The 24495-nt window shown below is 46.8% G+C and overlaps 2 protein-coding genes across 2 annotated transcripts; one reads left to right on the top strand and one right to left on the bottom strand.

The window, feature by feature from the left end:
* Positions 1-384: 384 nt before the first annotated feature.
* PPP1R3E (protein phosphatase 1 regulatory subunit 3E) lies at positions 385-7737 on the bottom strand. Its single transcript, XM_004474542.5, is given in 4 exon segments — positions 385-3412; positions 3681-3815; positions 3817-3855; positions 3857-7737. Coding segments are annotated over 4 exon segments (843 nt in total). The 5' UTR covers positions 4100-7737; the 3' UTR covers positions 385-2986.
* A 670-nt stretch (positions 7738-8407) lies between these two features.
* LOC101444857 (polyadenylate-binding protein 2) lies at positions 8408-23994 on the top strand. Its single transcript, XM_058293722.2, is given in 10 exon segments — positions 8408-8692; positions 9129-9395; positions 9398-9567; positions 10203-10319; positions 20290-20404; positions 21130-21197; positions 21505-21611; positions 21816-21903; positions 21996-22147; positions 23066-23994. Coding segments are annotated over 9 exon segments (1116 nt in total). The 5' UTR covers positions 8408-8692; positions 9129-9136; the 3' UTR covers positions 23106-23994.
* Positions 23995-24495: the final 501 nt, after the last annotated feature.

The raw sequence follows: 24495 nt of genomic DNA, 5'->3' as shown, positions 1-24495 counted from the left end.
ATTGGAAGGCAGGAGTTCAAATGGGTTCCCAAGTTCTCTAGCTAACAGGTGGTATAGTGCCTTGCCAACCCTGCAGAGCTCAGCTGCAAACAGACCTGGCACAGGAGGCTGCAGCAAGCTCCTGGGAGCAGATGAAGCTTGGGGCCCTTGGTACTTTGCCTTCTCCAAGCTAGTTCCACAGACAAGGAGGATGGGAATGCAGAACACAATCAGAAACTAGTCTTTTCCTAATAGGAACGATATATGGCAAGGTTATTTTGTTGTTCAAAGGAAAAAATTATGTAACATCACAGTTATGCACATAGGCTCTGGATTCAATACTTCCTGGGTTCTACTTAACTCATATGGTTGTTTGGAGAATTAAATAACGCAGGCAAAACACTATTGGATTTTACCAGATAAATTTGAAGGAAATGCAAGCTATTTCTATTGTTAATACAATGTTAACAGTAATACACACACATAAGGCAGAGATTATTACACAATGAACCCCAACCCAGTCTCCCTCTCCATTATCCCCCTGTGGGGTCCTCACTGATGGCTAAACAGTACATTTCCTGGAGGCTTCTACTGCAAATTAAATACCCTTGGTGCCAATACAGTTCCTTTCTTCACTGTGCTGGAACTTTGACCTGAAGTTGATCCACAAAATGCATAAAACTCTTCTTGTATTCTTCATAAAGTGTTAAGGATGATGTTCAAATAGGCATTTATTCAAAGAATGGTGCATGCTTCTTCTCTTTCAGCCACCTTTCTTCAGAGGATTAAGGCTTTGAACAGGACAGACATGGTAACAAGCTCTATACAATTTTGAATGTGTATGGGTACATGCATATTCTCTCTCTCTCTCTCACACACACACACACACTTAGTGATAAGCAGAATTTTTTGAGAAATCAATGCGAGAAGGGAGTGTGGGGAGCTGGTTACCTGCAAGCTCCTTGTTCATTTGTAGCATCAAGAACTGCTGCTTCTTATCCCTCTTCTCCCTTCTAGAAGACTTGAAAGAAGAAGCCTGAGAAAGGAGCGTGGTTCAACCAAGGTCTTGGAGAAAAGGAAGTAGTTTCTCCACTCCTTCTGGAGGGAGAAGGAATATCAGATCAACAAGAAGAGGGAAGCAAATGAAAATAGAGAAAATGAAGGTAAGTAACTATATTAGGAGGAGGAGGAGGGGAAAGAAAATGAAAAGGGAGAGGGACTAGGAAAGAGAAAAGCAAGGATCTTACGAACAGGGTAAGAGTAAAGAATAAACAAGGAACAAGCAGAGGAATGACTCCCATGTTAAGGATAAGGAAAAGAGTCAAAATACATGAATGGGTAGAATAAAATAGTCCAGCTTTTCCATTTCACTCGCTCAGGCTATGAAGCAGAATGTCACCTCTTGAAGCCATTTAATTTTCAAGTTGCTTTAATTCTTGATTTGAAATGTTTTCCTTTTCTTATAATCCTTTATTCTCAAGAGGGCCTCCAACATTGTTTCCCTTTATCTTTGAGGCTTCCAAGCATCTCCCAAAAGCTCTCCCAGAGCACCCAGGCTGGGAGTCTGTGGGGGCAAGGGCAAAAGCAAGGGACAGAGGATGAGCTATGGATTGGAAGAGGCCTTGAAATACCAAGACAGGCAGGCTCGTTATGGGCTACTTCCTGGGTTCCAGAACCACTGTGCCCTAAACTGGAGGACCCTTCCTCAGCCCCAATCAGATGCTCCAGGCTCAATTCAAACTATAGCACTAGATCCGACAACTGTGTCTTCTAATCTAAGCTCTCCCACTCATAGATCATAAAATGTCAATGCAAGGAGCTTTAAGAGAACACCTAATCCAGGGGTTCTTAACAAGGGGTTTGTGAGCTTGAACTGAAACTCAAAAAAAATTTTTTGTGGGGATGTGTAGTGTAGATGTGATATATTTATTAAATAATACACAGTATAGTGTGAACTTAGTAATGGGTTCATGGTTTCCACGTTAACTGGCAACAGGTGGAACAAAAAAGGTTAAGAACCCCTGACCTAATCCAAATCTAATTCCCCAAGGAAGAAACAAGGGCCTAAAGAGATGATGTTAACTTGCCCAAAGTTAATAGTTAGTCAGTGATTTCCTTTTCTTCGGTAGCACAAAGAATCAGAATACTGATTCTCTTGATTCACTTTCTCCTGACAAATTCAGGCCATCAAGTGCTTAGAGGTCATTAAAAGGCACCCCAGAAAGGTAAGGCTGGCGTTTTTCTGGAAGCCCTGAGTGTACCAGTCCCTTAGGCCCTTTATTATTTTACTATGATGGGCCCAGAGTTGCTTTGCCTCCATTTTGATCCCCAAGGCTGCCTGGAGTCTAGAAGCAGCTCTGACTACTCCCTGTCATCACTTCCCAGCCAGTCCATGGAGACTGAAGCCAGGGATCGTCAGGAGTCACAAAGTAATCCTATCATAATGTCAGGGACCAGGGAGCAATGGGCAAGTTCCTGGGCTTAAGCAAGGCAATTATGGCTGACTTAAAGCTAGGATGGCAGGACCGGGGACATGAGGTGGCAGTGGGGTGTAAGAAGAAAGTATGAGCAAGCAATCTAAATTATTTCAGCTGGGGTGGGCTTTTCACATAAACTTCCTTAAATTCCAAAGAGGCAACAACTTTCTACTGCGTAGACTTGACAAGCCTAATTCCTTTCTGCCCACTGACAGAAGGGAACGCCACCGTCATCCCCGTTCTTTCTGGCTTTTTTTCTAATTCCTCACTCGCCCTTTCTGGTCTCCTTTCTCCTATACCCTGAGTTCCTTCCACTCACATCCAACCAGGTTTTCCACCCACATTCCCCAAGCCTCGTTGGTTCTGCCCACGCCCCTTTGATTTTTCCCACCCTTCTCGCCCTCCCGCACTCGACTCTTTCGGTCCGCTCCCCGCCAATCTTGATTTTTCCTATTTCTTCCCGCCAAATCTTCGGGTTCCCCCTGCCCCCGGGTGCCTTTGTGTTTTTTTCCGTCGTTGAACGCCTCTTCTCAGATAAAGTGGATCCAGCCCTGGGGCTCCGGGGTTCCGCCACTGCCTGGGTGCTCGGGCCCACGTAGAGCATAGTCACGGCCGCCGTTGTTGTCCCAGAACTCGATTCCGGTTACACGGTAACGCAAGGCGAAAAGCAGGGCGCCCCCAACGGGCGGCGCCGGCAGGCGGAAGGCGAAGCGGTCGGCTCGCGGCGGCGGGGGCGGGGCCGGGCCGGCGTAGGCGGCGGGCGCCTCACGCTGACTACGCCAGCCGTCGGCGGTCCAGCGCACGCTCACGCGCTTCTCGTAGGCCAGGTCCAGCACGCGCGCGCTCCCGGCCACGCCCAGCGGGCCCGCCTCGGCGCGTTCCAAGCAGATACGCTGCGCCTGCAAGCGGGCGGCGAAGCCGGGCTCGCTGGCCGGCTCCAGGGCCGCGCGCGCCTCCTGGGGGAAAGAGGGAAGATGGGGGGGAAGCCAGGGGAGTAAAGAAGGGGAGAGACAGGGGGCGGGGTCAGAGTGCGCCACCGGGCCAATCAGAAGCCGGCGGCCTAGCCGGAACGTGATCCTGCGCCGCTCCCCAGTAGGACCCCAAAAGGGGCGAGTAAACCCGGGGTGGGGATGGAGGTGGCGGTTCCTTGGCAAATCCACTCCACACGCCCGCCTCGGCCGGATGGGGAAGGTCCCGGGGAGGGGGCGTGTCCCCGCCGCCTACCTGGAGGCCGCGGGCGCGGGGCTGGCACGGCGCGAAGTGACGGAGGGCGTCCCTCTGCAGCTGCACCTGCACGTGGCGGGGCACCCGGGGTAGCTCGCCGGGGCGGAAGCGGCGCACTGCGGCCAGCTCCAGCCCCCAGGGCATCGGCAAAGCGCACTCTCTTGCGAGTGTCGGGGGCTACGGCTGCGGGGCGCCCGGAACCCCCCGCCTCCCGCAGGCGCAGAGCGGGCCCGGCGGCCCCGACTCGGAGCGTGAGCGCGGGATCGGGCCCCGAGCCGCGTTGCGCCCTCTCCTGGCTCCTCCTCCGGCTCCTCCTCAAGGCTGGGCCGTTGGCTGCGGTAGTAAGCGCGCTCGGTCAGCGCGGCGATGAAGCTCAGGTTGCGAGGGATGTCGGTGCGGGGGGGACGCTCACGGGACATGGCACTCCCCGCAGCCTGGGCGGGCGCCCGCGGCGCTGCGCGCTACCTTCCCTAACGCTCGCCCGCCCGCTCCGCGTCCGCACGTATGCCGCGGGGTCGGCTCAGCAGCCTCGCGCCATTGCGTACTCTCCTTGCTGTCACCCCCAGAAACCTTCACTTCCCCTTACTCTGCCTCGTCTTGGAGGCCACTTTCCCTCCCTCTGGCCCGCCGTCAGCTCCCAGGGTCTTGGACACCATCACCTCCTGCTTCCTGCGAGCTCTCTGGTCTGAGCGTGCGCTCACCCTCCAGTCCCACGGCCTTCGCGTCCCCGGTCCCCGCCCGCAGCCCTCTGACAGGTGGCTCCCCATCTGTCTCTGCTGCCGCTATTGCTGGACAGGGGGCGGGGATTCCACCCTTTGGGTTCCAAGTGAGGCTACCTTGCCTTTTCTTAATGTCTTCAACCTCTCTGGCACGGGAAGGGTTAACTGTGGGACGAAGGAATAACCTTTCCTTTTGTTGGTGGGGAAGATTCAAAAGGTTCAGTGTGGGGTTTTATCTTTTGGGCTCACTGTTTTCTTTCAACCCTAGGCTCCAGGTGTGGGACTTGGGGTAGTGGGAGCAAAGAAGTGAAGGTCGGGTCTGGAAAGTGAGGTAGAGACTTTCAAATAGAAGCTGAGATGTGCTTAAAAGGGTGAGTGGCTGAACCCTGACCATTGGAAAGAGTTCTGGGCTAAGTTGTGAAGAGACCTAATTTGTACCACCGCCTTTGATGCTATTTAGCTTGGTGACCTTGAGCAAGGCACAACTTCCCTGGACCACAGTTTTTCTCTGTTAAGAAAAGCTGGTTAAAGTTGTAATCTCCTGCCCGACAGTAAGCCCTCTGAGGGCAGGTACAGCGTAATTCGTGGTCAATCTCTTACATATAGGCCCTCACATTTTGAATGAGTGAACACTCTTAGACCTGAGACTTGGGTTCTAGTTCCAGTGGAAGCTTCTTAGACCAAGGAGGGCACAGAGCTGGCTTTTTTTCCCTTTCATATTTTTCTGCATTAGTGAAAAAAATATGGAAACTGTTTTTTTTTCTATTTCTTTTCTAACTTTCCCACTGATTTCATATAGCACTTACAATATGCTAGGTACTGTTGTAAGAGCTTTACAAATACCTCATGAAATACAACCAACTTAGGAGCAGGGAGTGTTATACTCATGGCAAGGTTAGGACCCTTGCTCAGGGTTATATAGCTGTAATTATTGGGGAGCTGGGATTTAGACCCCAGCAGCCTGACTCTAGTCCACTCTCTAATCTATTTGGTTATAAAAGCGTAAAACATTTAATGATAATAGTTATCTCATCTTCAGAATATTGAAATGGAGAATCTTAGAGTAGAAATGGAATCTCTAGATTTAAAAGACCAGGATAGGCTAATTATAAAATCACAAGTGACTAAGTTGTTAATAAAACATAAGCCATGTATCTTATTATTGCCCAACTCATTCTTCTTTGCATTTTAACTCCAGTATTTACCATAGCAATGCTATTTAGCCAGACTCATTTTTAAAGCAATAATTGAGTTTTTTCATATTTTACATATACATATGAAAATTCAGGGGCTTATTCTCTTCATATCTAAGGATGTAAAATAATTTTATACTAATTTATGTTACAGTCAGTTTAAAACTGTCTTCCTTGCCCTGGTAAAACATGTCATTGAAGGAATAGATGACAGTTCAAGACCAGCCTGTCTGACCTGAGGTTTTCTGATAAAGACTCTGTGTTGTTCATCTGAGAAAATCCTAGAGGTACCCAGCTTTGACCAGGATAAATTGTGCAGGATCAGCTGCTCTGTTCCCCTTGCGACTCAAACTGAGACTAAACCTTTCCTCTAAATCAGTCTTTGTTTCTTCAACAGTTACTGTAGTTATCTTCAAACGTCTGGCTGGGACTGTTCAATAACTGGCCAGAGGTGTTGATTGATTTGTTCAAGCAATATTTACCAAGGGCCTATTAGGCCGTGAGGCCACGGACACAAAGGTGAATAAAACTCAGTTCCTGCTCTCGAGCTATGAATAAATGAAAAAGAAATATATTTGTCTCCTGATACTTTAAAGTGTTTTATTTCAAGTAAATTTTTTAAACTTGGAGTCCAAATAAAGGTCTAGACTAGGGCTATTCTCTAAAAAGGGGGGAACTTTACTGAAGTAATCAGCCCAAGAGCAAAGGAGAAATGAGGATGGTTGAAGGGATATAGCCAGAAAGGACTGGATAGTGTGTGCACTTGAGAGAGAGAACTAAGTCTGGACTTGTACAATGGTGTAAATTCAGACTGTGAGAACAGCATTGAATATCTGAAGGGAAGATGTAACCTTGATGCATTGTAGTGTCAAAAGTGAAGACCAATAAGCTTTCAGATCAGACAAGTAAAATACCAGCTTCTCCACTTACTTGTATGTCACTTTGGGCAAATTACTTAACCTCTCCAAGCCTCAGTTTCCTTATCCATGGAATGAAGATAAAATAGAATAGGGATTGGATAAATAGAATAGATAGGATAAATAGAATAGATAGGATAAAATACCATGCATCTAAATAAAGTATTAACATCTAATTAACCCTTAAAATGTGTTAGCTGTTACTATTATTGTTACAGAAAAGACCTTGCTTCTCCAGTGACCATAGAAGCAGATGGGAATACCAAGGCTTGGACTGCAGGTAGAAGCAAAGGAAACCAGCAGGAAAGCAAGAGAATTGGTTGCCACTTTTTGGCCTTTGGGCTCCCTCCAAATGGGGTGAGGGAAGTGCTGACTGCAAGATCCTGCATGTTGAGAGCAGCCTCTGTGAAAAAGCTACCCTTCCCCCACCCAGGGCCACATGAGGAGGGCCCAGGCAGAATGCCTGGGAGTGCTCTTGGGTGGATCAGCTGTTGGCCAGAGACTGTGAACTGCTCTGGGCTCCTTGGCTGTGGGCACACATGCAGTGCTGTGGTGCCCTGTGTGGGGAAGAGAGAAGGTCCACAGGAAACCCAGGGACATGAATATCTGGAGGAGAAATTCCTTTGAAGCTCTGAGAGGTAGGGGTGATGGTGGTGAGTGAGCAAAAGGATGTAGTTACTATGACATTAAAAAATAACTTGGAGTGACTATAGCTCAGTGGTTGAGTGCCTCCTCACTGTGAGGGTCCTGGGTTCAAGCCCCAGTACCTCCTAAAAAAAAACAACCTTGGATAAAATTTTAAAAAGAAAAAAACAATAACTTGGATAGGTCTCCAGTATCACAGCAAAAAGCAAGTTACTGAACAATAGTTACCATGTGATTTAGTATTTATTATAATAAAAAGCTAATGTTTTGTGTGTATGTGTAAATACACTCTATATACACACATACGGGTACATATTCATACACACCTCACACATCTGAAAGGATGAACATCAACCCAAACATGGGCAACCTCCATGGAGGGTGGTAGAATGGTGTGGGAAGGTGGCAAGGTAGTGAAGTTGACGTTGTGCTTTTTGATCTATACATTATTTGACTTTTTCATAATGAGGATGAATTCATGTGTTGGGTAAGACAATTAAAAAGAAAGTCAATCTGATTACAAAGAAAGAAGATGAAAAGAGGAAAAGTTACCTGCCTGAACCACTTGCAATCCAATTTCTGTACCCCAGATGCCTGGCAGAGCCCAGCCCACCAAGAAACCACTTGATTAAAAGCCCTGGAGAAAGAGGATGGGAAAGGTTTGGTGGCTGCATCTACTAGTCCCACAAGGGCAAAGCACCCAGCAGGCATTTGCCAGCATATTGGGAACTGCTTCTCTTTTCCACGCACCCTCTCCAGGGCTGGAAAAGTTCAACAAGTGCATGAGGCATCAAAGACGTTCTGGAAATACTGAACTGGCTCTGAGATTTCCAAGGCCTGGTGGTGTACTTCATGGGCAGCCCTGAGATCAGGAGCCCAGCAGACGCGGCCCACAGTGCCCTCTCCACCCAGCCCTCCCTGGCCTTCAGCAGCCTCCTCTCTCTTCCCAAGTTGTGGCCCTTCCCAGGCCTGCGTCCCAGCCCCGCCCCTCTCTCTGGACGCATCTCTGGGCCCCATCATCACCCGGCGCCGGGCCCTCCCTCCCGCCCCCCCTTTCTCCTCCCTCTTTCCTTCCCTCCCTTCCTCCCTCTCTCCCTCCCTCCCAGCTCCTGCACCAGGAAACGGCCTGGATCCCGCCGCGGCCTGACCCGTGAGATCCCTAACCTGGCCGGCGGGCGGGGTTGGAAACAGGCTGAGGGTGGGGGATAAGGGAGGAGCTGGCCTTTGGGCTGCACTGGGGGGGGAGCCGGGAGTGGAGATGGTGTCGGCAGGAAGCCCTTGGCTCTGGGTTTCCCGGGAGGACAGTCATTAAACATGGATTCAGCCACACAGCTGGTAGAACGTTGCAGGCAGGGGCCCGGCCTCAAGAGCTGCAACCCCAGCCCTTCTTGGGCCAGGCGCTGATCCCTGGCCTTCCCGCCGAGCGCTGATCTTCCCCTCACCTCCCCAGGGATCCAGGCTGGCCGGGAGGATGAAAGGCCCCAGCTGGGGGCTCCTTGCCACTGGCGCTGGGTCCTAAGAGCTGCCATCCAGGCTGGGTGAGTGTCCTCCTCCTGTCTCCGTTCCAAGCAACCTTCTGCTTCTCCCACCTTTCTCTCCAGCCCAGTCTCCTCCCCCATCTTGTGTCTCTGCCAACATCTTCACATCTTGCCTCTCGGGAGGTCCTAAGCACCTTCCTTTAGCCACAAAGATGTGTGGAAAGAGGGTTTGTAGGGCTGTCATAAAGCTGGTGTTGTCTCATGGAAAGACTCTGAAGTATTACCATTTAATTTGGCACAATTACAAATTTGATCACTGCTCCTCCTGCCCCAACCCCTTACCAAGACTTAATTCCTTCGTGCTTGCCCCTCCCTGCCCAGTGGTTTCTGAGCATGCCCTCCCACCCCCACCCTGCCTCACTGGCCGAGCCGGAAACGTCCCTTCTAGGTCCCTGTTCATGTATTCATTCCAGTCTTTCATCCCTGACTCTTGCAGCCGCCCGGATGGCGACCCCAGCCTCGGCCCCAGACACACGGGCTCTGGTGGCAGACTTTGTAGGCTACAAGCTGAGGCAGAAAGGTTATGTTTGTGGAGCAGGCCCTGGGGAGGGCCCAGCAGCTGACCCACTGCACCAAGCCATGCGGGCAGCGGGAGATGAGTTTGAGACCCGCTTCCGGCGCACCTTCTCCGATCTGGCGGCCCAGCTGCATGTGACCCCTGGCTCTGCCCAACAGCGCTTCACCCAGGTCTCTGATGAACTCTTCAAGGGGGTCCCAACTGGGGCCGCCTCGTGGCCTTCTTTGTCTTTGGGGCCGCGCTGTGTGCTGAGAGTGTCAACAAGGAGATGGAGCCTCTGGTGGGACAAGTGCAGGAGTGGATGGTGGCCTACCTGGAGACACGGCTGGCCGACTGGATCCACAGCAGTGGGGGCTGGGTAAGAAGCTTCTCAGTTCTGCTCTGCACATCCCTCTGCAAAGCTGGTGTCCTGGGGGAGGGTGGGGGTCTGACTGGAGGCTGGGGGAGCTGTGCTGCTGAGGAGGTGAGGGCTGTCTCCCTGTTTGGGTGGAATCAGACTGAGAGACACCCTCGCTGTGGGCATTAGGCTGGGCTCTGCCCTCCAGGGCTGCCATGCAGTAACCACTGGATGGGCTCGTGGTCCAGAGCAAAGACGTAATACACAGTCCAAAGGGAGCCTGGGGGTGTGTCGGGCAAGGCATCCAGTTGGGGGAACTTTTTAAACCTGGGTACACGGCATGGGGTGGGGGAGTGGACCAGGGATAGGGTGGTGGTCAGGCAAGACTTGGTGGAGGCCAGCTCTGAGCAGAAGTTTTGACCAACGAAGGATGGGGCTCACTTGAGGCTAGAGGCCAAGCGAGCCAGGCGCTCACGGGGCAGTGCACGCCAGGGTATCAGAGGGGCTTGCAGCCCGCAGAGCTTTGGCCATAGAGGAGCTGGGTGTGTGGGGGTGTTCACAGTGGATGGAACTGGAACTCTTCCTCTCCTCTTTTCTCCATTCTCTCCTCTCCTGATATCCCTTTCTCCTTTCTCTACTTCCCTTCTCTCCCGCAGGCGGAGTTCACAGCTCTATACGGGGACGGGGCCCTGGAGGAGGCGCGGCGTCTGCGGGAGGGGAACTGGGCATCAGTGAGGACAGTGCTGACGGGGGCCGTGGCACTGGGGGCCCTGGTAACTGTAGGGGCCTTTTTTGCTAGCAAGTGAACAAGTCCAAGGCCAGGTGGGGCTAAGTGTGAGTGGGGGACAGGAGAGCAGGAATAGAACAGAGAAATGCCCTTGGAAGGAGTGGGGTGAGCAGATGGGCAGGGGAAGTGGATTGGAGGGTGTGAGGGAGTTGAGAGAAGCAGGTGGTTGGCAGGTGAGCTGGAGACAGTGGGGAATGTATTAGGAAGGTTGGAGGGCCAGTAGATGGAGTCATTCCAGGGTTGGGGGGAGGTGGGAGGGGTCACAGCCTAGAGGTGTGGGCACACGGAACTGTACCTGGAGCATGGTTTGCAGCCCTAAGGAAGTCAGACTCGCAGGCGGGGTTGCATCACCATTGGAAGAGTGGGGTTTGGAGAGAACACAGAAGGCACATCCATTTGAATGGAAGCTCAGGGTTCTCAGGTGATAGGGTGAGGTGGCTGTGACAGTGCGCTGCTTAGACACGCGTGTGCATGTGCACGCGTGCTCATTTGCATGCTGGGCTGCTTGTCTAATCGTGTGGTGATGGGATTCTTCAAGGAGAAAACATTCCCTCTTGCAGTGGCAAGAACAAGGGGCAGGTCTCTGCCCCTCCTCCCAGCTTCCTCCTTTCCCCCTCCTCTTGTCCTGATGCCCCAAGACTGAGGGAGCAACATTGTATCCAGGGCTTTGGGCTCTTCTCTGCAGAAAGTAGTTAGCAGGGCTTTGGAGGAAAGAGCAGTTCTGCAGCTGGCCTTGTTCCTTCTTCACTCCCTTCCTTGTGCGTTGTGCACTTGCTGCTGCCTCCCAGGCTCTGACGGAAAGGCAGGGCTGCAGAGCCTAGGTGGGTAGAGATCTGGGTAGTTGGACCTACCTGCCACCCTCCTCTCCCACTGGGCACAATGGTGTTCCCTATCTCTGGGGACCTCTGTACCCAAACTTAAACACTAAATTGGGGCTCTAATTTTCCTTTGGAGTGTGTGGACGAAAATCCTGATCTAGAGTACAATCTGGGTCCTGCACTGTGTCCCAGTGAGACTGAGTGTTGATGCTTTGAGAGAAATATCCCCACCTCTGAACCCCACAAGTGTGAGGGGTGGCGTGTCCTCTCTGTGCGATGGGCTTTGGTGCTGCTCTATTAGGGGCTGGGTGTATGGGTTCTAGAGCACCTACCATGACCTAGAAGCATTTATATTTTCTTTGAAGCCACCACGCTGTTTGCATGGGTGTTGTTTGTCTGTACCCCAGAGTCTAACACCGGATGTTAACTTTAGAACTCACAATCTCTAGAACAGATTCAGATTATAGCTTTTTCTTTTGAGGAAGAAATTATTCCTCCAGATGCATGCCCTGAGCCAGACCTCACTGCTGCACTTTCCAAGGTGCTAAATTTGCTGCTCTCCAATGCTGACTTCAGACGCATAGTGCTCTAGAACCCTACCCTTGACCCCAAGCCCTGACCAGCTTAGCTAGAATGCGGTTGGTTCTTCTTGGAAATTTTCACTTGGTCCCAGAACATGGCAACATAGTTGTGCTCACTAGACTGTGGGACCAAAATTGGCCTCAGGTGTTTAGTCCAGACTTGCTTTTGAGAGAGGGCTGCACTTTTTAATGGTATTTATAGGGGAAGTGGTGGACTGCATGCGCCACTTGTTCTGCCGTGAGTATGCTGATACCAGAAACTCAGAGCAGGTCTGTGGCAGGCAGTTGGGGTGGAGGGTGTCTGACTTGCTCAGGACGAACTAAGCCAGTGGTTTTCAGACTGCTTGGCAGAACCCCAAAGTTTCCTAGGGGTTGCCTCAGGAGTCCTTGGGGAGATGAAGGTGGGGGCTGAGCAGGCTGGGCTACTTGCCCTCAAACAGAATAGCTCCCCTTGTAGCTGTCTTACATATCGGGGTTCAGGGTAAGATTTTCTTTGAATTAAGGGGTTTGCTGCTGAAAAAAAGTTGGAAAACCACTGACTGTATTCCCCCAGGTTTGTAGCAGAGTTTTCAATCTCCCTCTACAACCAGATGGCGATCCCTGTTCGCCCTCTTGGGGGCCTTTAGCAACAGGTGCAGCTGGGACCACGGTCAGGTTACCAGAATGCCCTGCTCTGAGGCCTTCATGCCTGGGTGGAAGGAGAGCCTATGTTCTGAATAGGGTAAAGGGCTTGGTCTGGAGTCCCCAAAACATAGCTTGGATGGGACCACAGTGGGCAGTTTTGACCTGTCCTGCCCTTCTCAGCTTGAGGGGCAATGGAAACCCCAGAGACTCTTCTGTCAGGGAAAACTAGGGACTCTCTTCTAGAGCCATATAATTCCTTGGGATTAGCTTTTGGCCAAGAAGGCTGAGTATGGCTCCCAATTTTTAAATCCCTTTCATTTTTTTTTTTTTCAAATAAGGGAAATAAATGTAATTGCCATTTTTCAAAGACTAAGTAGGTGGAGAGGGTGTTTCTTGCTCTCCAGAGCCCAATGGGTCAAATAGGGAATTTGCGTAGGCCAAGGAAGAAGCGGAAGTAGGGCAATTAGGTCCTGCAATTATTAATCCCACTCCCCACTTATTCTAGGGCATACACTACTTTACTTTTTTAAATCATAAAATTGCGGAAGAACAGATTTGGTTAGTTTAGAAGAAAAAAAGCTCTATAAATATAAATATATATTCCTGTATTTTTATTTAATAATTTATAAATATCAAGTTCATTTGACTTTTATTTTTGTGTAACATGTAATGGTCGTATTAAAAAAATAAATAAAGCCCAGAAGTTTAATGAGAAGGACTGAGGAGGGTTTGTGACTTCTGCACTGTGTAGCCTGGGTCAGGACATTCTCTGATTGAATCATCTCTTCATGACCCTTTTAAGGGCAAGAAGTAGAGTAATAGGGTTCTGGGAAAGTTTTGAGATAATTTATATATATCAGAGTCCCTCCCCATCTTTCACAGCCAAAACCAATATAAAACAAACAAAACTTGCCAAAAACCTTTGTGTGATAGTAATCAAATCCTGAATTATGGTTCAGCCTCTAATTAGAAGTATATGATAAGGAATATTTCTCTCCAAAATCTCTGCTGCCTGCTTTAAAATAGGTCTAGTAAAAATGGAGCCTCTACTTTCTTTCCTGGCCCCCTGAGATGGTTTCTGCCATTTTAATACAACTGCTAAATTAGATGGGATCTCCAGGAATAAGTCAGTCCACCTTTCTAGGGACGGACCACTTCACAATCACAGTTGACAGTAGTAGTGGTCCTAATTTTAAATCTCAAATTGGAATTTCTAATATTTCTATAATCCAGTGTAATACGTTAGTATTTGGGTTTATGTGTTAAATTTAAGTGAGAAATATAACTGCTAAGAGGAGTCCAGTGTTGCTTTTCCACTCTCTCTCTTTGGCAAAATCTGCAGGGGAAGCCATATTATAATCAGAGAGTAGCTTAGTGAAAATGAAATTAGGGCAAAGGGAATTAGATGCTCTTAAGTTAATGTCATCAAGCCATGATATCAACTGCAGTGCAACTGGTTAGATGAGAGATTGATTTATATTCCCCTAGTTCCAAAAAGCATTTGCAACATCTTACTGTTAATATAATATAGAAAAGACAAAACAATAAGGAAATATATTTTTTAGAAATGGGGATAAAGGAAAAATTGAAATGTTTACAGTAAGATGACCCCAAAAAGAAAATTAATGTATAGAAAAGCATTCTATAAGCATTATTCCTGAATACTAAAGTTAGGTTATGAATTCAGCTCTGAGCTTCTTGGCAACTAAAACAAACTGGAAAAGACAATGAGGTTCACATTCCTCTTAAGATTTCTAAAAGTCTGTGTATCAATCAAGAGGAACAAAAGTTTTCTGACTCTTCTGAGAAGAGACTGCGTGATATAGTGGATACCACCTCTACATCTGACAACAAATATGTTGAGTTTTGTACCATTGTTTCTTGTAGAAACACCAGATGGGGAATTTGGTAGGTCCTATGCTTGCTTTCTCAGGCTTATCCTGATTTAGTTTAATATGCTGCTCTGCAATGGTGTGGCTTAATACAGGGTTAACTTTTAGATTATCTAAAGGAACAAATGGAGTGCATGTCCTTCAGGCAGTTCTCCATGAATGTTATTTCTCAAAATGGCACTTTTTGATAAAAAAGTTGAGCAACATTTAGTTACAATTTCTGGCAAATGTATGGATTGCAGATATTCTGTGTTTTTACTTAAAAGAAGATCTTTTGGAAACTTTAAAAGCCTTAATATGGATACAGGCAAGATATAACAACATTTTGAAAATCAACCAGAAAGCATAATATAATGGAATACTATGTAGTTCTTCATCTGTTCAATCATTACTTCATGGAGCAAATATTCAAGGATCTTCTATGGGCTAAGCACAGTTTTAGGTGCTGAGGTAAAACATTGAATAAACACACAAATCTCTGCCCTTATGCTTACATTCTTGTTAAAGAGACAAAAATAAAAGGAATTAATTTCATAATATGCTAGCAAGTGATAAGTGCTTTGGAGAAAAATAATTCATTGAAGGGAGACTGGGAAGGTGTGTATATAGATTTCAATTTTAAAAGGGGTGGTCAGTGGGAGTGGGTGTAGCTCAGTGTAGAGCACCTGGGTTCAATCCCTGGTACCTCTTTAAAAAAAAAAAAGGTCAGAGAAGTCCTCATTGCTAAGACTGCATTACTTTTGAGTAAAGCCATGAACAATGATATTGGAAAAAATACATTTATTGGCATGGAAAGATGTTTTTGTATCTTATTGGGTAAAAAAGAAAACATTTAAAAACTATATACAATATGGTCCCATTTTTGCTAAAAATATATAGTGTGCTTCTCTATATATTTATATATTGAAAATATTCATGAAGGGTATATGCCAGAATATCATTGATATTATCTCTGGGTGGTGACCTGACAAACGATTTTATTTTGTTCTTTTCTGTTATCAGTATTTTCTGATTTTTTAATAATTAACATGTATTTTTTTTTCTTTTTTTAAAAAATTAACATATTTCTGATACAGTATATTTTTGAAAGTTTTTCAGGTACACAGTTTTTCAAAGTTCATTAATCAGAATGGGAATTAAGCAGCCCAAAGGAGGTGCTTTCTCATTTAAATGGCCATTCCACTTCCCCAAAGGGCAGATCTAGGAGTTAAGGTAGGCAGGGCCAGACTTTGCATTAGAATTGGGAAATAAAAAAGTAAACAATGAAAAATAAAAATAAAATAATACTATTGTGTCTGCTCTAAAGTAGAGATGAGTAAACAATAAAGACTCCAGAGTTCTATTACATAGCGCTGTCTAATACAAATACAATGCATGCCACCATATGTAGTTTTACATTTTCTAGTAGCCATATTTTAAAAAGCAAAAAGAAACCAGTAAAACTAATTTTAACAATATATTTTATTTAACACAGTCTATCAAAAATATTTTCATCTCAATGTGTCATTAATATTAAACCATAATAACTGAGCCTGGCTAGTGGCTACCATATTAAACAATATAGTTCTATATTATAGAGAATTATTGTAGTCTGTAAAAATTCCAAAGGAGTTAAAAATAGGGATGAAACTACCAAGAGGTCAAATATTTACATTCTCCAGTGAGAAATCTTTTCTCTTCAGGACAGAACTGAAAATGCCCTTGCCCATTTTTTTTTTTTAACCTGGGGCCTCCTACATGGGAAGCAGGTGTTTGATCACTGAGCTATGCATGCCCCTCCAATTTTTTTTTTTTTAGTTCTACTTTATTTCTAATTCAATAAATAAAATAACAGACAAAAGGCAGTTTAACATGCTGTGGAAGCATTATTCCAAAAAAAATCTGTCCAGGCACTTTTATCTCATCTAATCCTAGCCCTGATCCATTTGTATAGTTTAAATTCTCTTTTCAAACTCCACAGACCATCTTAATAGAATATATGTATTTTTTAATAGACTTATTAAACACATTCTTTCCATCTTTGGGGGCACATCAATGAAATCTCAGTTTTCCCAAAACTCCATGGCCATCTACATATAGGTTACTGCTTAAGGGGAACTATATTCTATAATGGGTAAATCTCACACCATTACATATAACTTTAAAAAAATTCATTCTCAGAGGGAAACTTATCGCTGGTGTTTTCCATATATTTATAGGCAAGATATTACATAAATTCTTCATTACTGAGGATCATTTATTCAGTTAGCATTTATCAAGGACACAGTGGTAGGCAATGGGAATACAAATATAATTAAAATGGTGTTCCTGCCTTCAACAGTTTACAGTCTAACAGAGAAGGCTCTACTAGTCACCATTCAAATATCTTTTTAAATGTGAATATTTCTTTGTAAAAGTTATCATGCTTGGCAGTTGGAGTGATTTAAAAATTTTGAATAAAATTAATATATGATGATTGTGGAAAAATCATAGAACACAGACAATTGTAAAGAAGAAAATTAACCATAATCCTAATACCCAGAGAGGGTCACTAATAACATTGCGGCATATTTCTTTCCAGTCTTTTATCTGTGCTTCTCTTTTATGATCATACTATACATAAATTTTGTACAGGGAAGTTCTGCGTACCATTATATTACAAGTATTTTTCTGTCATTAAAAACGTTTTAAAGGTATAATGACCATTTATAATTATATCCCATGTTTTTACAATAATTTCCTTGCAAGTTCACACATGGACATTTAAGTTGTCTCCATTTCTTTCTTTTGATTAACATTTTCATTCATAAATGTTTATCTACTTTTAGATTAATTCTTTAGAACAGATAAGAAATAGAATTATTGGGTTAAGAGTCTTAACATTTAAAAAGCTTTAGGTATATATTACCAAAGATTAGAAAGATTGTACTGTTTTCTTTTCCCCTCCCATGCTGTTTAACGAAATAATATATACATAGTTGTAATCATCATTTATATACAATTTTACATATTACATTGTCTAACAAAAATATTTTTTGCATGTTACACAGTGTAAACCTTTCAATAGGTGCATAATAACCTTTGATTGGATGTAATCATAGTTTACTTAAGTGCTGGTCTATTATTTGGATTTACTTTTTCCAATTTTCGGTATTATACATAATGTGATTTTTGTGTATAAAGTAGACTTTTTGTAGTTATAATCTGAGATTTGAAAACTGGCTTTGAATTCCCTGCTCACTTCTAATTAGCTTCATGATTGGACAAGATACTTCTCTTCTTTAAAATCTTTTCTTCTCTAAAAAAAAAAAAAGGGGTACAAGTGTTGAAAATATCTGTTTCACAGGATTGAGAATTCAATGAGATAAATTAAGGAGCCTAGGGCCATGTCTGTTACAAAATCAACAAAAATAGGATTCAAAGGCATTTTGTAATGAAATCACATTTTCCATAGTTGGCTTGATTAGGTTAAGTTAGACACCAGTAAAACATCCAGGTCTTGACTGGGTTAAGAGCAATATAAAGGACCTTTCTTCCAGCAAAAGTGCAATCATTTAGAGCTTGTCTGCAGTGCACCTTTAGTTCTCTCAGATGGCTGAAGCTGAGCTGGACGACGAAGTAATTTTAAACTCCTGTGATTCTGCTACAAATTTCTCAGATCCTGAGGTAAGGATGTGGGGGTGAAGGGAAGAGTGGGGTATAGTGAGAAGTTTTTGGATTTTGTTTGCTAATAGGGATTTCCTCCTTTCCCAGTCCTCCTGTCCCCCACCATACACGTCTCATTGGGGTTGACGTTTTGGTGAGCTCGTGTGTATCCAGTTCTCAAACCGTGACTTGGTCAGTCCACAAATCCCTTTTGCAAATTTAGCACCGCCGTTACTTTTTAATAAATGTATAGCTTACATTTATTAAATGTGTTCACCCTGCCTTCCAGGGTTAGGTGTCGTTGGTAGGTCCGGGCACAGCAGTATGGTGGGAACTTGCCTGGAGAACTTCCTCTGGAGTCTGAAGGAGGGCTTGGGGCCGGAAAGTGCTGAAGAGGAAGGATGGCACCCAGATCCCCAATTAATGCATCCTTGGGTCCATAAACATTTATGTGCTAGGCGTTGTATCACGTGATGGAAATGCAAATATAAATAGGATCCAGCCCCTCATCTCCAACAAAGAAAACGCAAAACGATTAAACACACAGTGGAGGTAGGCCCACTTGTCACGGGAGAGGAGGGGAAGCTGGTGGAAGGCTTCCTAAGAGAGGTGATGCAGGGATTTGCAGTGGGTCTGAATGTAGACAGACTGTAAAGAAGCATATACCTGAGTGCAGGTACACCCACTGAAACGAGGTGTGCAAATATTTGCGAAGTAGCCGGGTTCTGAAGGTCTCTAATGCCACGGTAAACTGTTGAGACTACCTGGAAAGCAAAGGAGAGTAGCTCGGGCTGGCAGTGGTGCGGATTGGAGGCATGACCTGGAAGCCGAGAGACACTTTAGGGGGCTGTCGCATACCGTCCAGGCAAGAGAAAAGACAGGATGAAACTACGGCAAGGGCAGGGGGTTTGGGAAGAAGGCCAAATCAGGAGGCAAACCCGACAGGACTTGCGACTAGCTCTCAAGCTCCTCCCTGCTTTACGGTTTGGGCGACCTGGTGAGAGGTAATACGAATAACCTGAATGGGAAAAGTAAACTCTCTCCCGGAACGCTCCATTCAGAACCTTCCACTTCCAGCACTATCCCAACTGCTGCTACTTTCCTGGTTTAGAGACTAGTTTCCAGAAACCGCCGCCGTGTTGCCGGCCCTTGCCTCCCAGCATAAGCTCACTAGTTGGCAACCAGTAAAACCAAGATGGCGGCCCCCTAGGGACTAGGTCATGTGACGTCAGGTTTCCCTTGCTTTAAGGCTGGTAGTCCGTTTGGGGTCAAGGTTCACCTGACAGGTAGCTTCGAATTTCACGAACCAATGACAACTGAGATCAGGCTACTGCGGTGAGGAGATCGGAAGATTGGTCCGTCCCACCACTCCTAGCCAGGGGCCAATCACCGAGCGTCGTACACTTCGCGGACCCTCCCGTAGGCGGTGGAGTAGCCGGAACGTCGTCACAGCGTGGCGGTATTGTTACCTAAGGACTTGTGAGGAGGTGGGACGTGTGTTGATTGACAGACAAGTTTCTCCTACCGGGATTAGAGAATTTGGCGCAGTACCACCGCCTTAGGGGTGGGGTCTTATTTGATTGCCAAGTAATATTCCCCAATGGACTCCTAGCTCGTGGTGACGGGCAGGCCGCTTGACTAATGAATCGTCGGCGTGACCGGCGCAGCTCTCCAATCGTCGGGCGGCGGGCCCCAGTCTGAGCGGCGATGGCGGCGGCGGCGGCGGCAGCAGCAGCAGCGGGGGCTGCGGGCGGTCGGGGCTCCGGGCCGGGGCGGCGGCGCCATCTTGTGCCCGGGGCCGGTGGGGAGGCCGGGGAGGGGGCCCCGGGGGGCGCAGGGGACTACGGGAACGGCCTGGAGTCTGAGGAACTGGAGCCTGAGGAGCTGCTGCTGGAGCCCGAGCCGGAGCCCGAGCCCGAAGAGGAGCCGCCCCGGCCCCGCGCCCCCCCGGGAGCTCCGGGCCCTGGGCCTGGCTCGGGAGCCCCCGGCAGCCAAGAGGAGGAGGAGGAGCCGGGACTGGTCGAGGGTGACCCGGGGGACGGCGCCATTGAGGACCCGGTGAGGGAAGGAGGGCGAGCGAGCGGGCCGGCGAGTGGCCGGCCGGGTCACGAGAGGCCCAGAGCTCGGGCGAGCGGGAGGCAGGCGGGGGTTGGGGGTGGGCGGGGAATAACGTGGCTGGGGCCGGGCTGGGGAAGGCTCCTCCGCCGGCAGAGGGGCCCGGATGGGTTGATTCGGGTGTCATGGGTTCCTAATGTTGTTCTAGAGAAGGTAGCTTGCTTTTCTTTGCATCACGACCCCCACGTGGGGCGAGGGAAATGGCTAGCATAGCTGGAGCCGCGCGCTTACCGAGAGCAGGGCACAGCCCCTGCGTTGGTTCCTCTTAAGCTCTTTTCCATACCCCTCCCCACTCATCGTAGGAGCTGGAAGCGATCAAAGCTCGAGTCAGGGAGATGGAGGAAGAAGCTGAGAAGCTAAAGGAGCTGCAGAACGAGGTAGAGAAGCAGATGAATATGAGTCCACCTCCAGGCAATGGTGAGTAACCGGTGCGGTTGCACGCGGAGCCCGGGGCCTCCGGTTGGAAGGATGGTGGGGAGTGCGCAGGTTATGGCCTTTAGATGCTAGGGATCTTGGAGCTGCTTGCTTGAGCAGTTAATGGGCAGGTGCTGCGGTTGTAATTCATTATGTGTTCCTCTGACCTTTGTGAAACAGAGCCTATGTTTTGGTGATGGTAGCCTTGTGCCTTCCTTTGTCCTTGTTAAAATAAGTGTGTTCGTCTTTGTTCTTAGTCTAGCTGTGTTCTTTGTGGAGGTTGCCAGCTGGCACTTGACCTTCAAGGCAAATAGTTGGGGACCTTTGAGTTAGTAGGAGTTCTAAAGGAAACTGCTCAGCTCTGGGGGGCTTCCTTTTCGCACTCTCGAAATGTAGAGTCTCAGCCTATTTAATTGCATTCACTTTTCAAGGCATTTTAACCACAGCTGTCAATAAGGACTTGATGTGGAGGAAGTGGTGGGATTCCAAGTTATTCTCTTTGATTTTTGAGGATGTATTTGTTTATTCCTAGTCAAATATTTAGTGGCCATCCATTATCTATGTTTTTGGCACTGTTTTAGGTAATGGCTACAGTGGGGAATAGACCAGACCCAAGACTTTGCCTTCACTGAGCTTACATTCTAGTGGTGAAGGAATGGAGACATATATTGGTAGAATAGAAAATAAGCTGGTTTTCTAATTGTCAGGTTTTGTTGTTTCTTTCAAAGCTGGCCCAGTGATCATGTCCATTGAAGAGAAGATGGAGGCTGATGCTCGTTCCATCTATGTTGGCAATGTATGTGCTGGGGCCCTCACTGTGGCTGGGGGAAGCTCTAGTTTTGGGGAGTTATTTAATCTTTTGAAAGGAACATCTCCAGGATAGGGGGTGGGGTGGGGGGTAGGAGGAGGTAGAAGCTAATGATAGCAGGTATTTTGGGATTGGAAGGAAAGGGTATTAGTTCCTTTGAGAAACAAATTTGTTGTGCCTCAATGTATGTGTTTGGCCCCAACCTGAAGGCTGAGGCAGGGTTCCTGTTAAGATGGGAGTTGGAGTTCGCTAATCGGTGAAATATTCTTTACCTCTCCCACCCCACCCCCCTCAGGTAGACTATGGTGCAACAGCAGAAGAGCTGGAAGCACACTTTCATGGCTGTGGTTCAGTCAACCGTGTTACTATACTCTGTGACAAATTCAGTGGCCATCCTAAAGGGTAAGGAGGGAAGTAAATTGATTTCATTTTAATCACAGTTTAAAAGTAGATGAACAGTAAGTTATTTATTTGCTCTTTAACACGAGTGGTCTTTGTCTTAAATGTAAACACATTACACCCAACAAAGCACATCAGCAAGTTGGATTTGACTTACAAGCTGCTGTTTACAACCTCAGAGAGATAAAGTGCTCATATCCTTTTCAGGTTTGCATATATAGAGTTCTCTGACAAAGAGTCAGTGAGGACCTCCCTGGCCTTGGATGAGTCCCTTTTTAGAGGAAGACAAATCAAGGTAACCTTCTTGTGTGTTGCTCCTCTGGGTCTGCGTAGACTTGGTAGGTTGACTGACTTTACAGCTTTCTGTTGTACATTCCCCCATCTCAGGTGATCCCCAAACGAACGAACAGACCAGGCATCAGCACAACAGACCGGGGTTTCCCACGAGCCCGCTACCGTGCCCGGACCACCAACTACAACAGTTCCCGCTCTCGATTCTACAGTGGCTTCAACAGCAGGCCCCGTGGTCGTGTCTACAGGTCAGGATAGATGGGCTGCTCCTCCTCCCGCCTCCCATGAGCCCTGTATGCCTCCTTCTCTCCTGGTCTGAAGAGCTGCCCTTCCTTGCCCTCCCTTGGTCTCCAGGCACATGGTCTCCTGCCTGTGCAGGGTGAGGAAGGTAGTTGGAGGCCAGGCCAGGCAGGCCAGTCTCCTCTTTTCTGGAGCAGGAATTGTGGTGTTCAGGGCTGGATCTCTCTGTTGTGAGAGATTCTTCCTCCCCCAGCCTTTTTTGTTTCTTAGGAGTTGGTGGTAGTGAGGGGGTGTCTACATAGAAGGCCAGGCAGAAAAGGGCCTCCCAGTGAAAGCGCTGCTTGGACATCGACTCCTTTTTCCATTGAAGTTTTGAACCTCCTTGGAAGAATACCAGAGCCTAGTTTTAACCTCCTCCAGTAGCCATGTGGGGGAGGATACTGAGATATTTGCTCTTTAACTGAGGCAGTCTTTTGCAAGGTTAACTTTTCATTGGGCGTAATGTGGTGCCCATGTCACTGCTTTACTTCAGTCTTTTTAAATTTAAATAGACAGGGATATAGACCTGACTTTTCATAAGATCTGCCTGTTTGCTTTCAGATTTAGTGAGGGTCTGTTGACGAGGGCACAGGGATACAGAGGTGTGGAGAATAGAATGGGATAAACAATTGGCGATTTTTTTTTGGCCTCTGTATCTCCAGTGCACTTCTTTATTATTTTCTGTTTGGCAGAGTATTTTAATCTCCCTCCCATTTGCCAGGTGTATATATTTCTGGGATTGTGTGGGGCAGGGGGTTCCGTTTTAGGACACTTAAAAACTTTTTCCCCTTCCCTTCACAGTAACTGGGGCAAGGGTCCATGGGGAGGGGCTTGTATTGAATTATCCAGTGATCATGTTAACACCTAACTCTCCTTCTTTCTTCCAGGGGCCGGGCTAGAGCGACATCATGGTATTCCCCTTACTAAAAAAAGTGTGTATTAGGAGGAGAGAGAGGAAAAAAAGAGAAAAGAAGGAAAAAAAAAAAAGAATTAAAAAAAAAAAAAAAAAAGAAAAACAGAAGATGACCTTGATGGAAAAAAAAATATTTTTAAAAAAATGATATACTGTGGAAGGGGGGAGAATCCCTTAACTAACTGCTGAGGAGGGACCTGCTTTGGGGAGTAGGGGAAGGCCCGGGGAGTGGGGCAGGGGCTGCTCATTCATTCACTCTGGGGATTCTCCATGGACACGTCTCAACTGCGCAAGCTGCTCCCTGTGTTTCCCTGTCCCACTTCACCCCCTTGGGGGCTGCTCAAGGGTAGGTGGGCATGGGTGGTAGGAGGGTTTTTTTTCACCCAGGGCTCTGGAAGGACACCAAACTGTTCTGCTTGTTACCTTCCCTCCATCTTCTCCCTGCCTTTCACAGTCCCCTCCTGCCAGCTTCCTGTCCTGCCAGGTCTACCACCCACCCCACCTCCTCTTTTCGGGCTCCCTGCCCCTCCAGATTGCCTGGTGATCTGTTTTGTTTCCTTTTGTGTTTCTTTTTCTGTTTTGAGTGTCTTTCTTTGCAGGTTTCTGTAGCCGGAAGATCTCCGTTCCGCTCCCAGCGGCTCCAGTGTAAATTCCCCTTCCCGAACCTGGGGAAATGCACTACCTTGTTTTGGGGGTTTAGGGTGTTTTTTGTTTTTCAGGTTTTTTTTTGTTTTGTTTTTTCCTTTGCCTTTTTTTCCCTTTTATTTGTAGGGGATGGGAGGAAGTGGGAGGTGGGTGGTGGATTTTGATTTTTTTTTTTTTTTTAAGATCATTTCCAAGGGGTGGGAGTCTTTTTTTTTTTTTTTAATATGTATCATGAATAAAGTTGTTTTTGAAAATAAACATTTGTTTTTTTGGTGTAAAGATTATATCTTTCTATTCTCTCTTAGATCCTAGAAGGCTGTTAATTCTGCTTTGTGGAAGTACTGGTGTAATGGATGGGAAGTTCCCACTTGTGGATTAAAGAGGAGTTAAATTACAGCTAGCAGGAACATTATGTGTTTAGTTGAAAATGATGGGCTTTCTGGATAGCATCTATCTAGCCCTTTGACATTTGAGAGATAAATGGGTCTGGGAAAAGAAAAGAATGGTCAAATTAGACTGACCTAGTAGTATTGTGTATGTGCTCCTAATATAACTTCACCTGTAAATCCATAGCAGCAACACCAGATTCTTACATTGGGCATTAGATAGCTTTCTTGTTTTCGGTATCCCAAGGGGAACTCAGTGCAAGGATTTTTTTTTTTTAACATTTAGCTAAGACAATCTCAAAGCTTATGTTTTCTCTCTAGCCAGGCAATGACTGCTTAATCTGATTTTGGGTCTTCTAGTGTTCTAATTAGG

The sequence above is a fragment of the Dasypus novemcinctus genome, chromosome 3 (assembly GCF_030445035.2).
Source record: "Dasypus novemcinctus isolate mDasNov1 chromosome 3, mDasNov1.1.hap2, whole genome shotgun sequence".
Taxonomy (NCBI): domain Eukaryota; kingdom Metazoa; phylum Chordata; class Mammalia; order Cingulata; family Dasypodidae; genus Dasypus; species Dasypus novemcinctus.
This window is presented reverse-complemented; position numbering and strand designations above follow the sequence as displayed.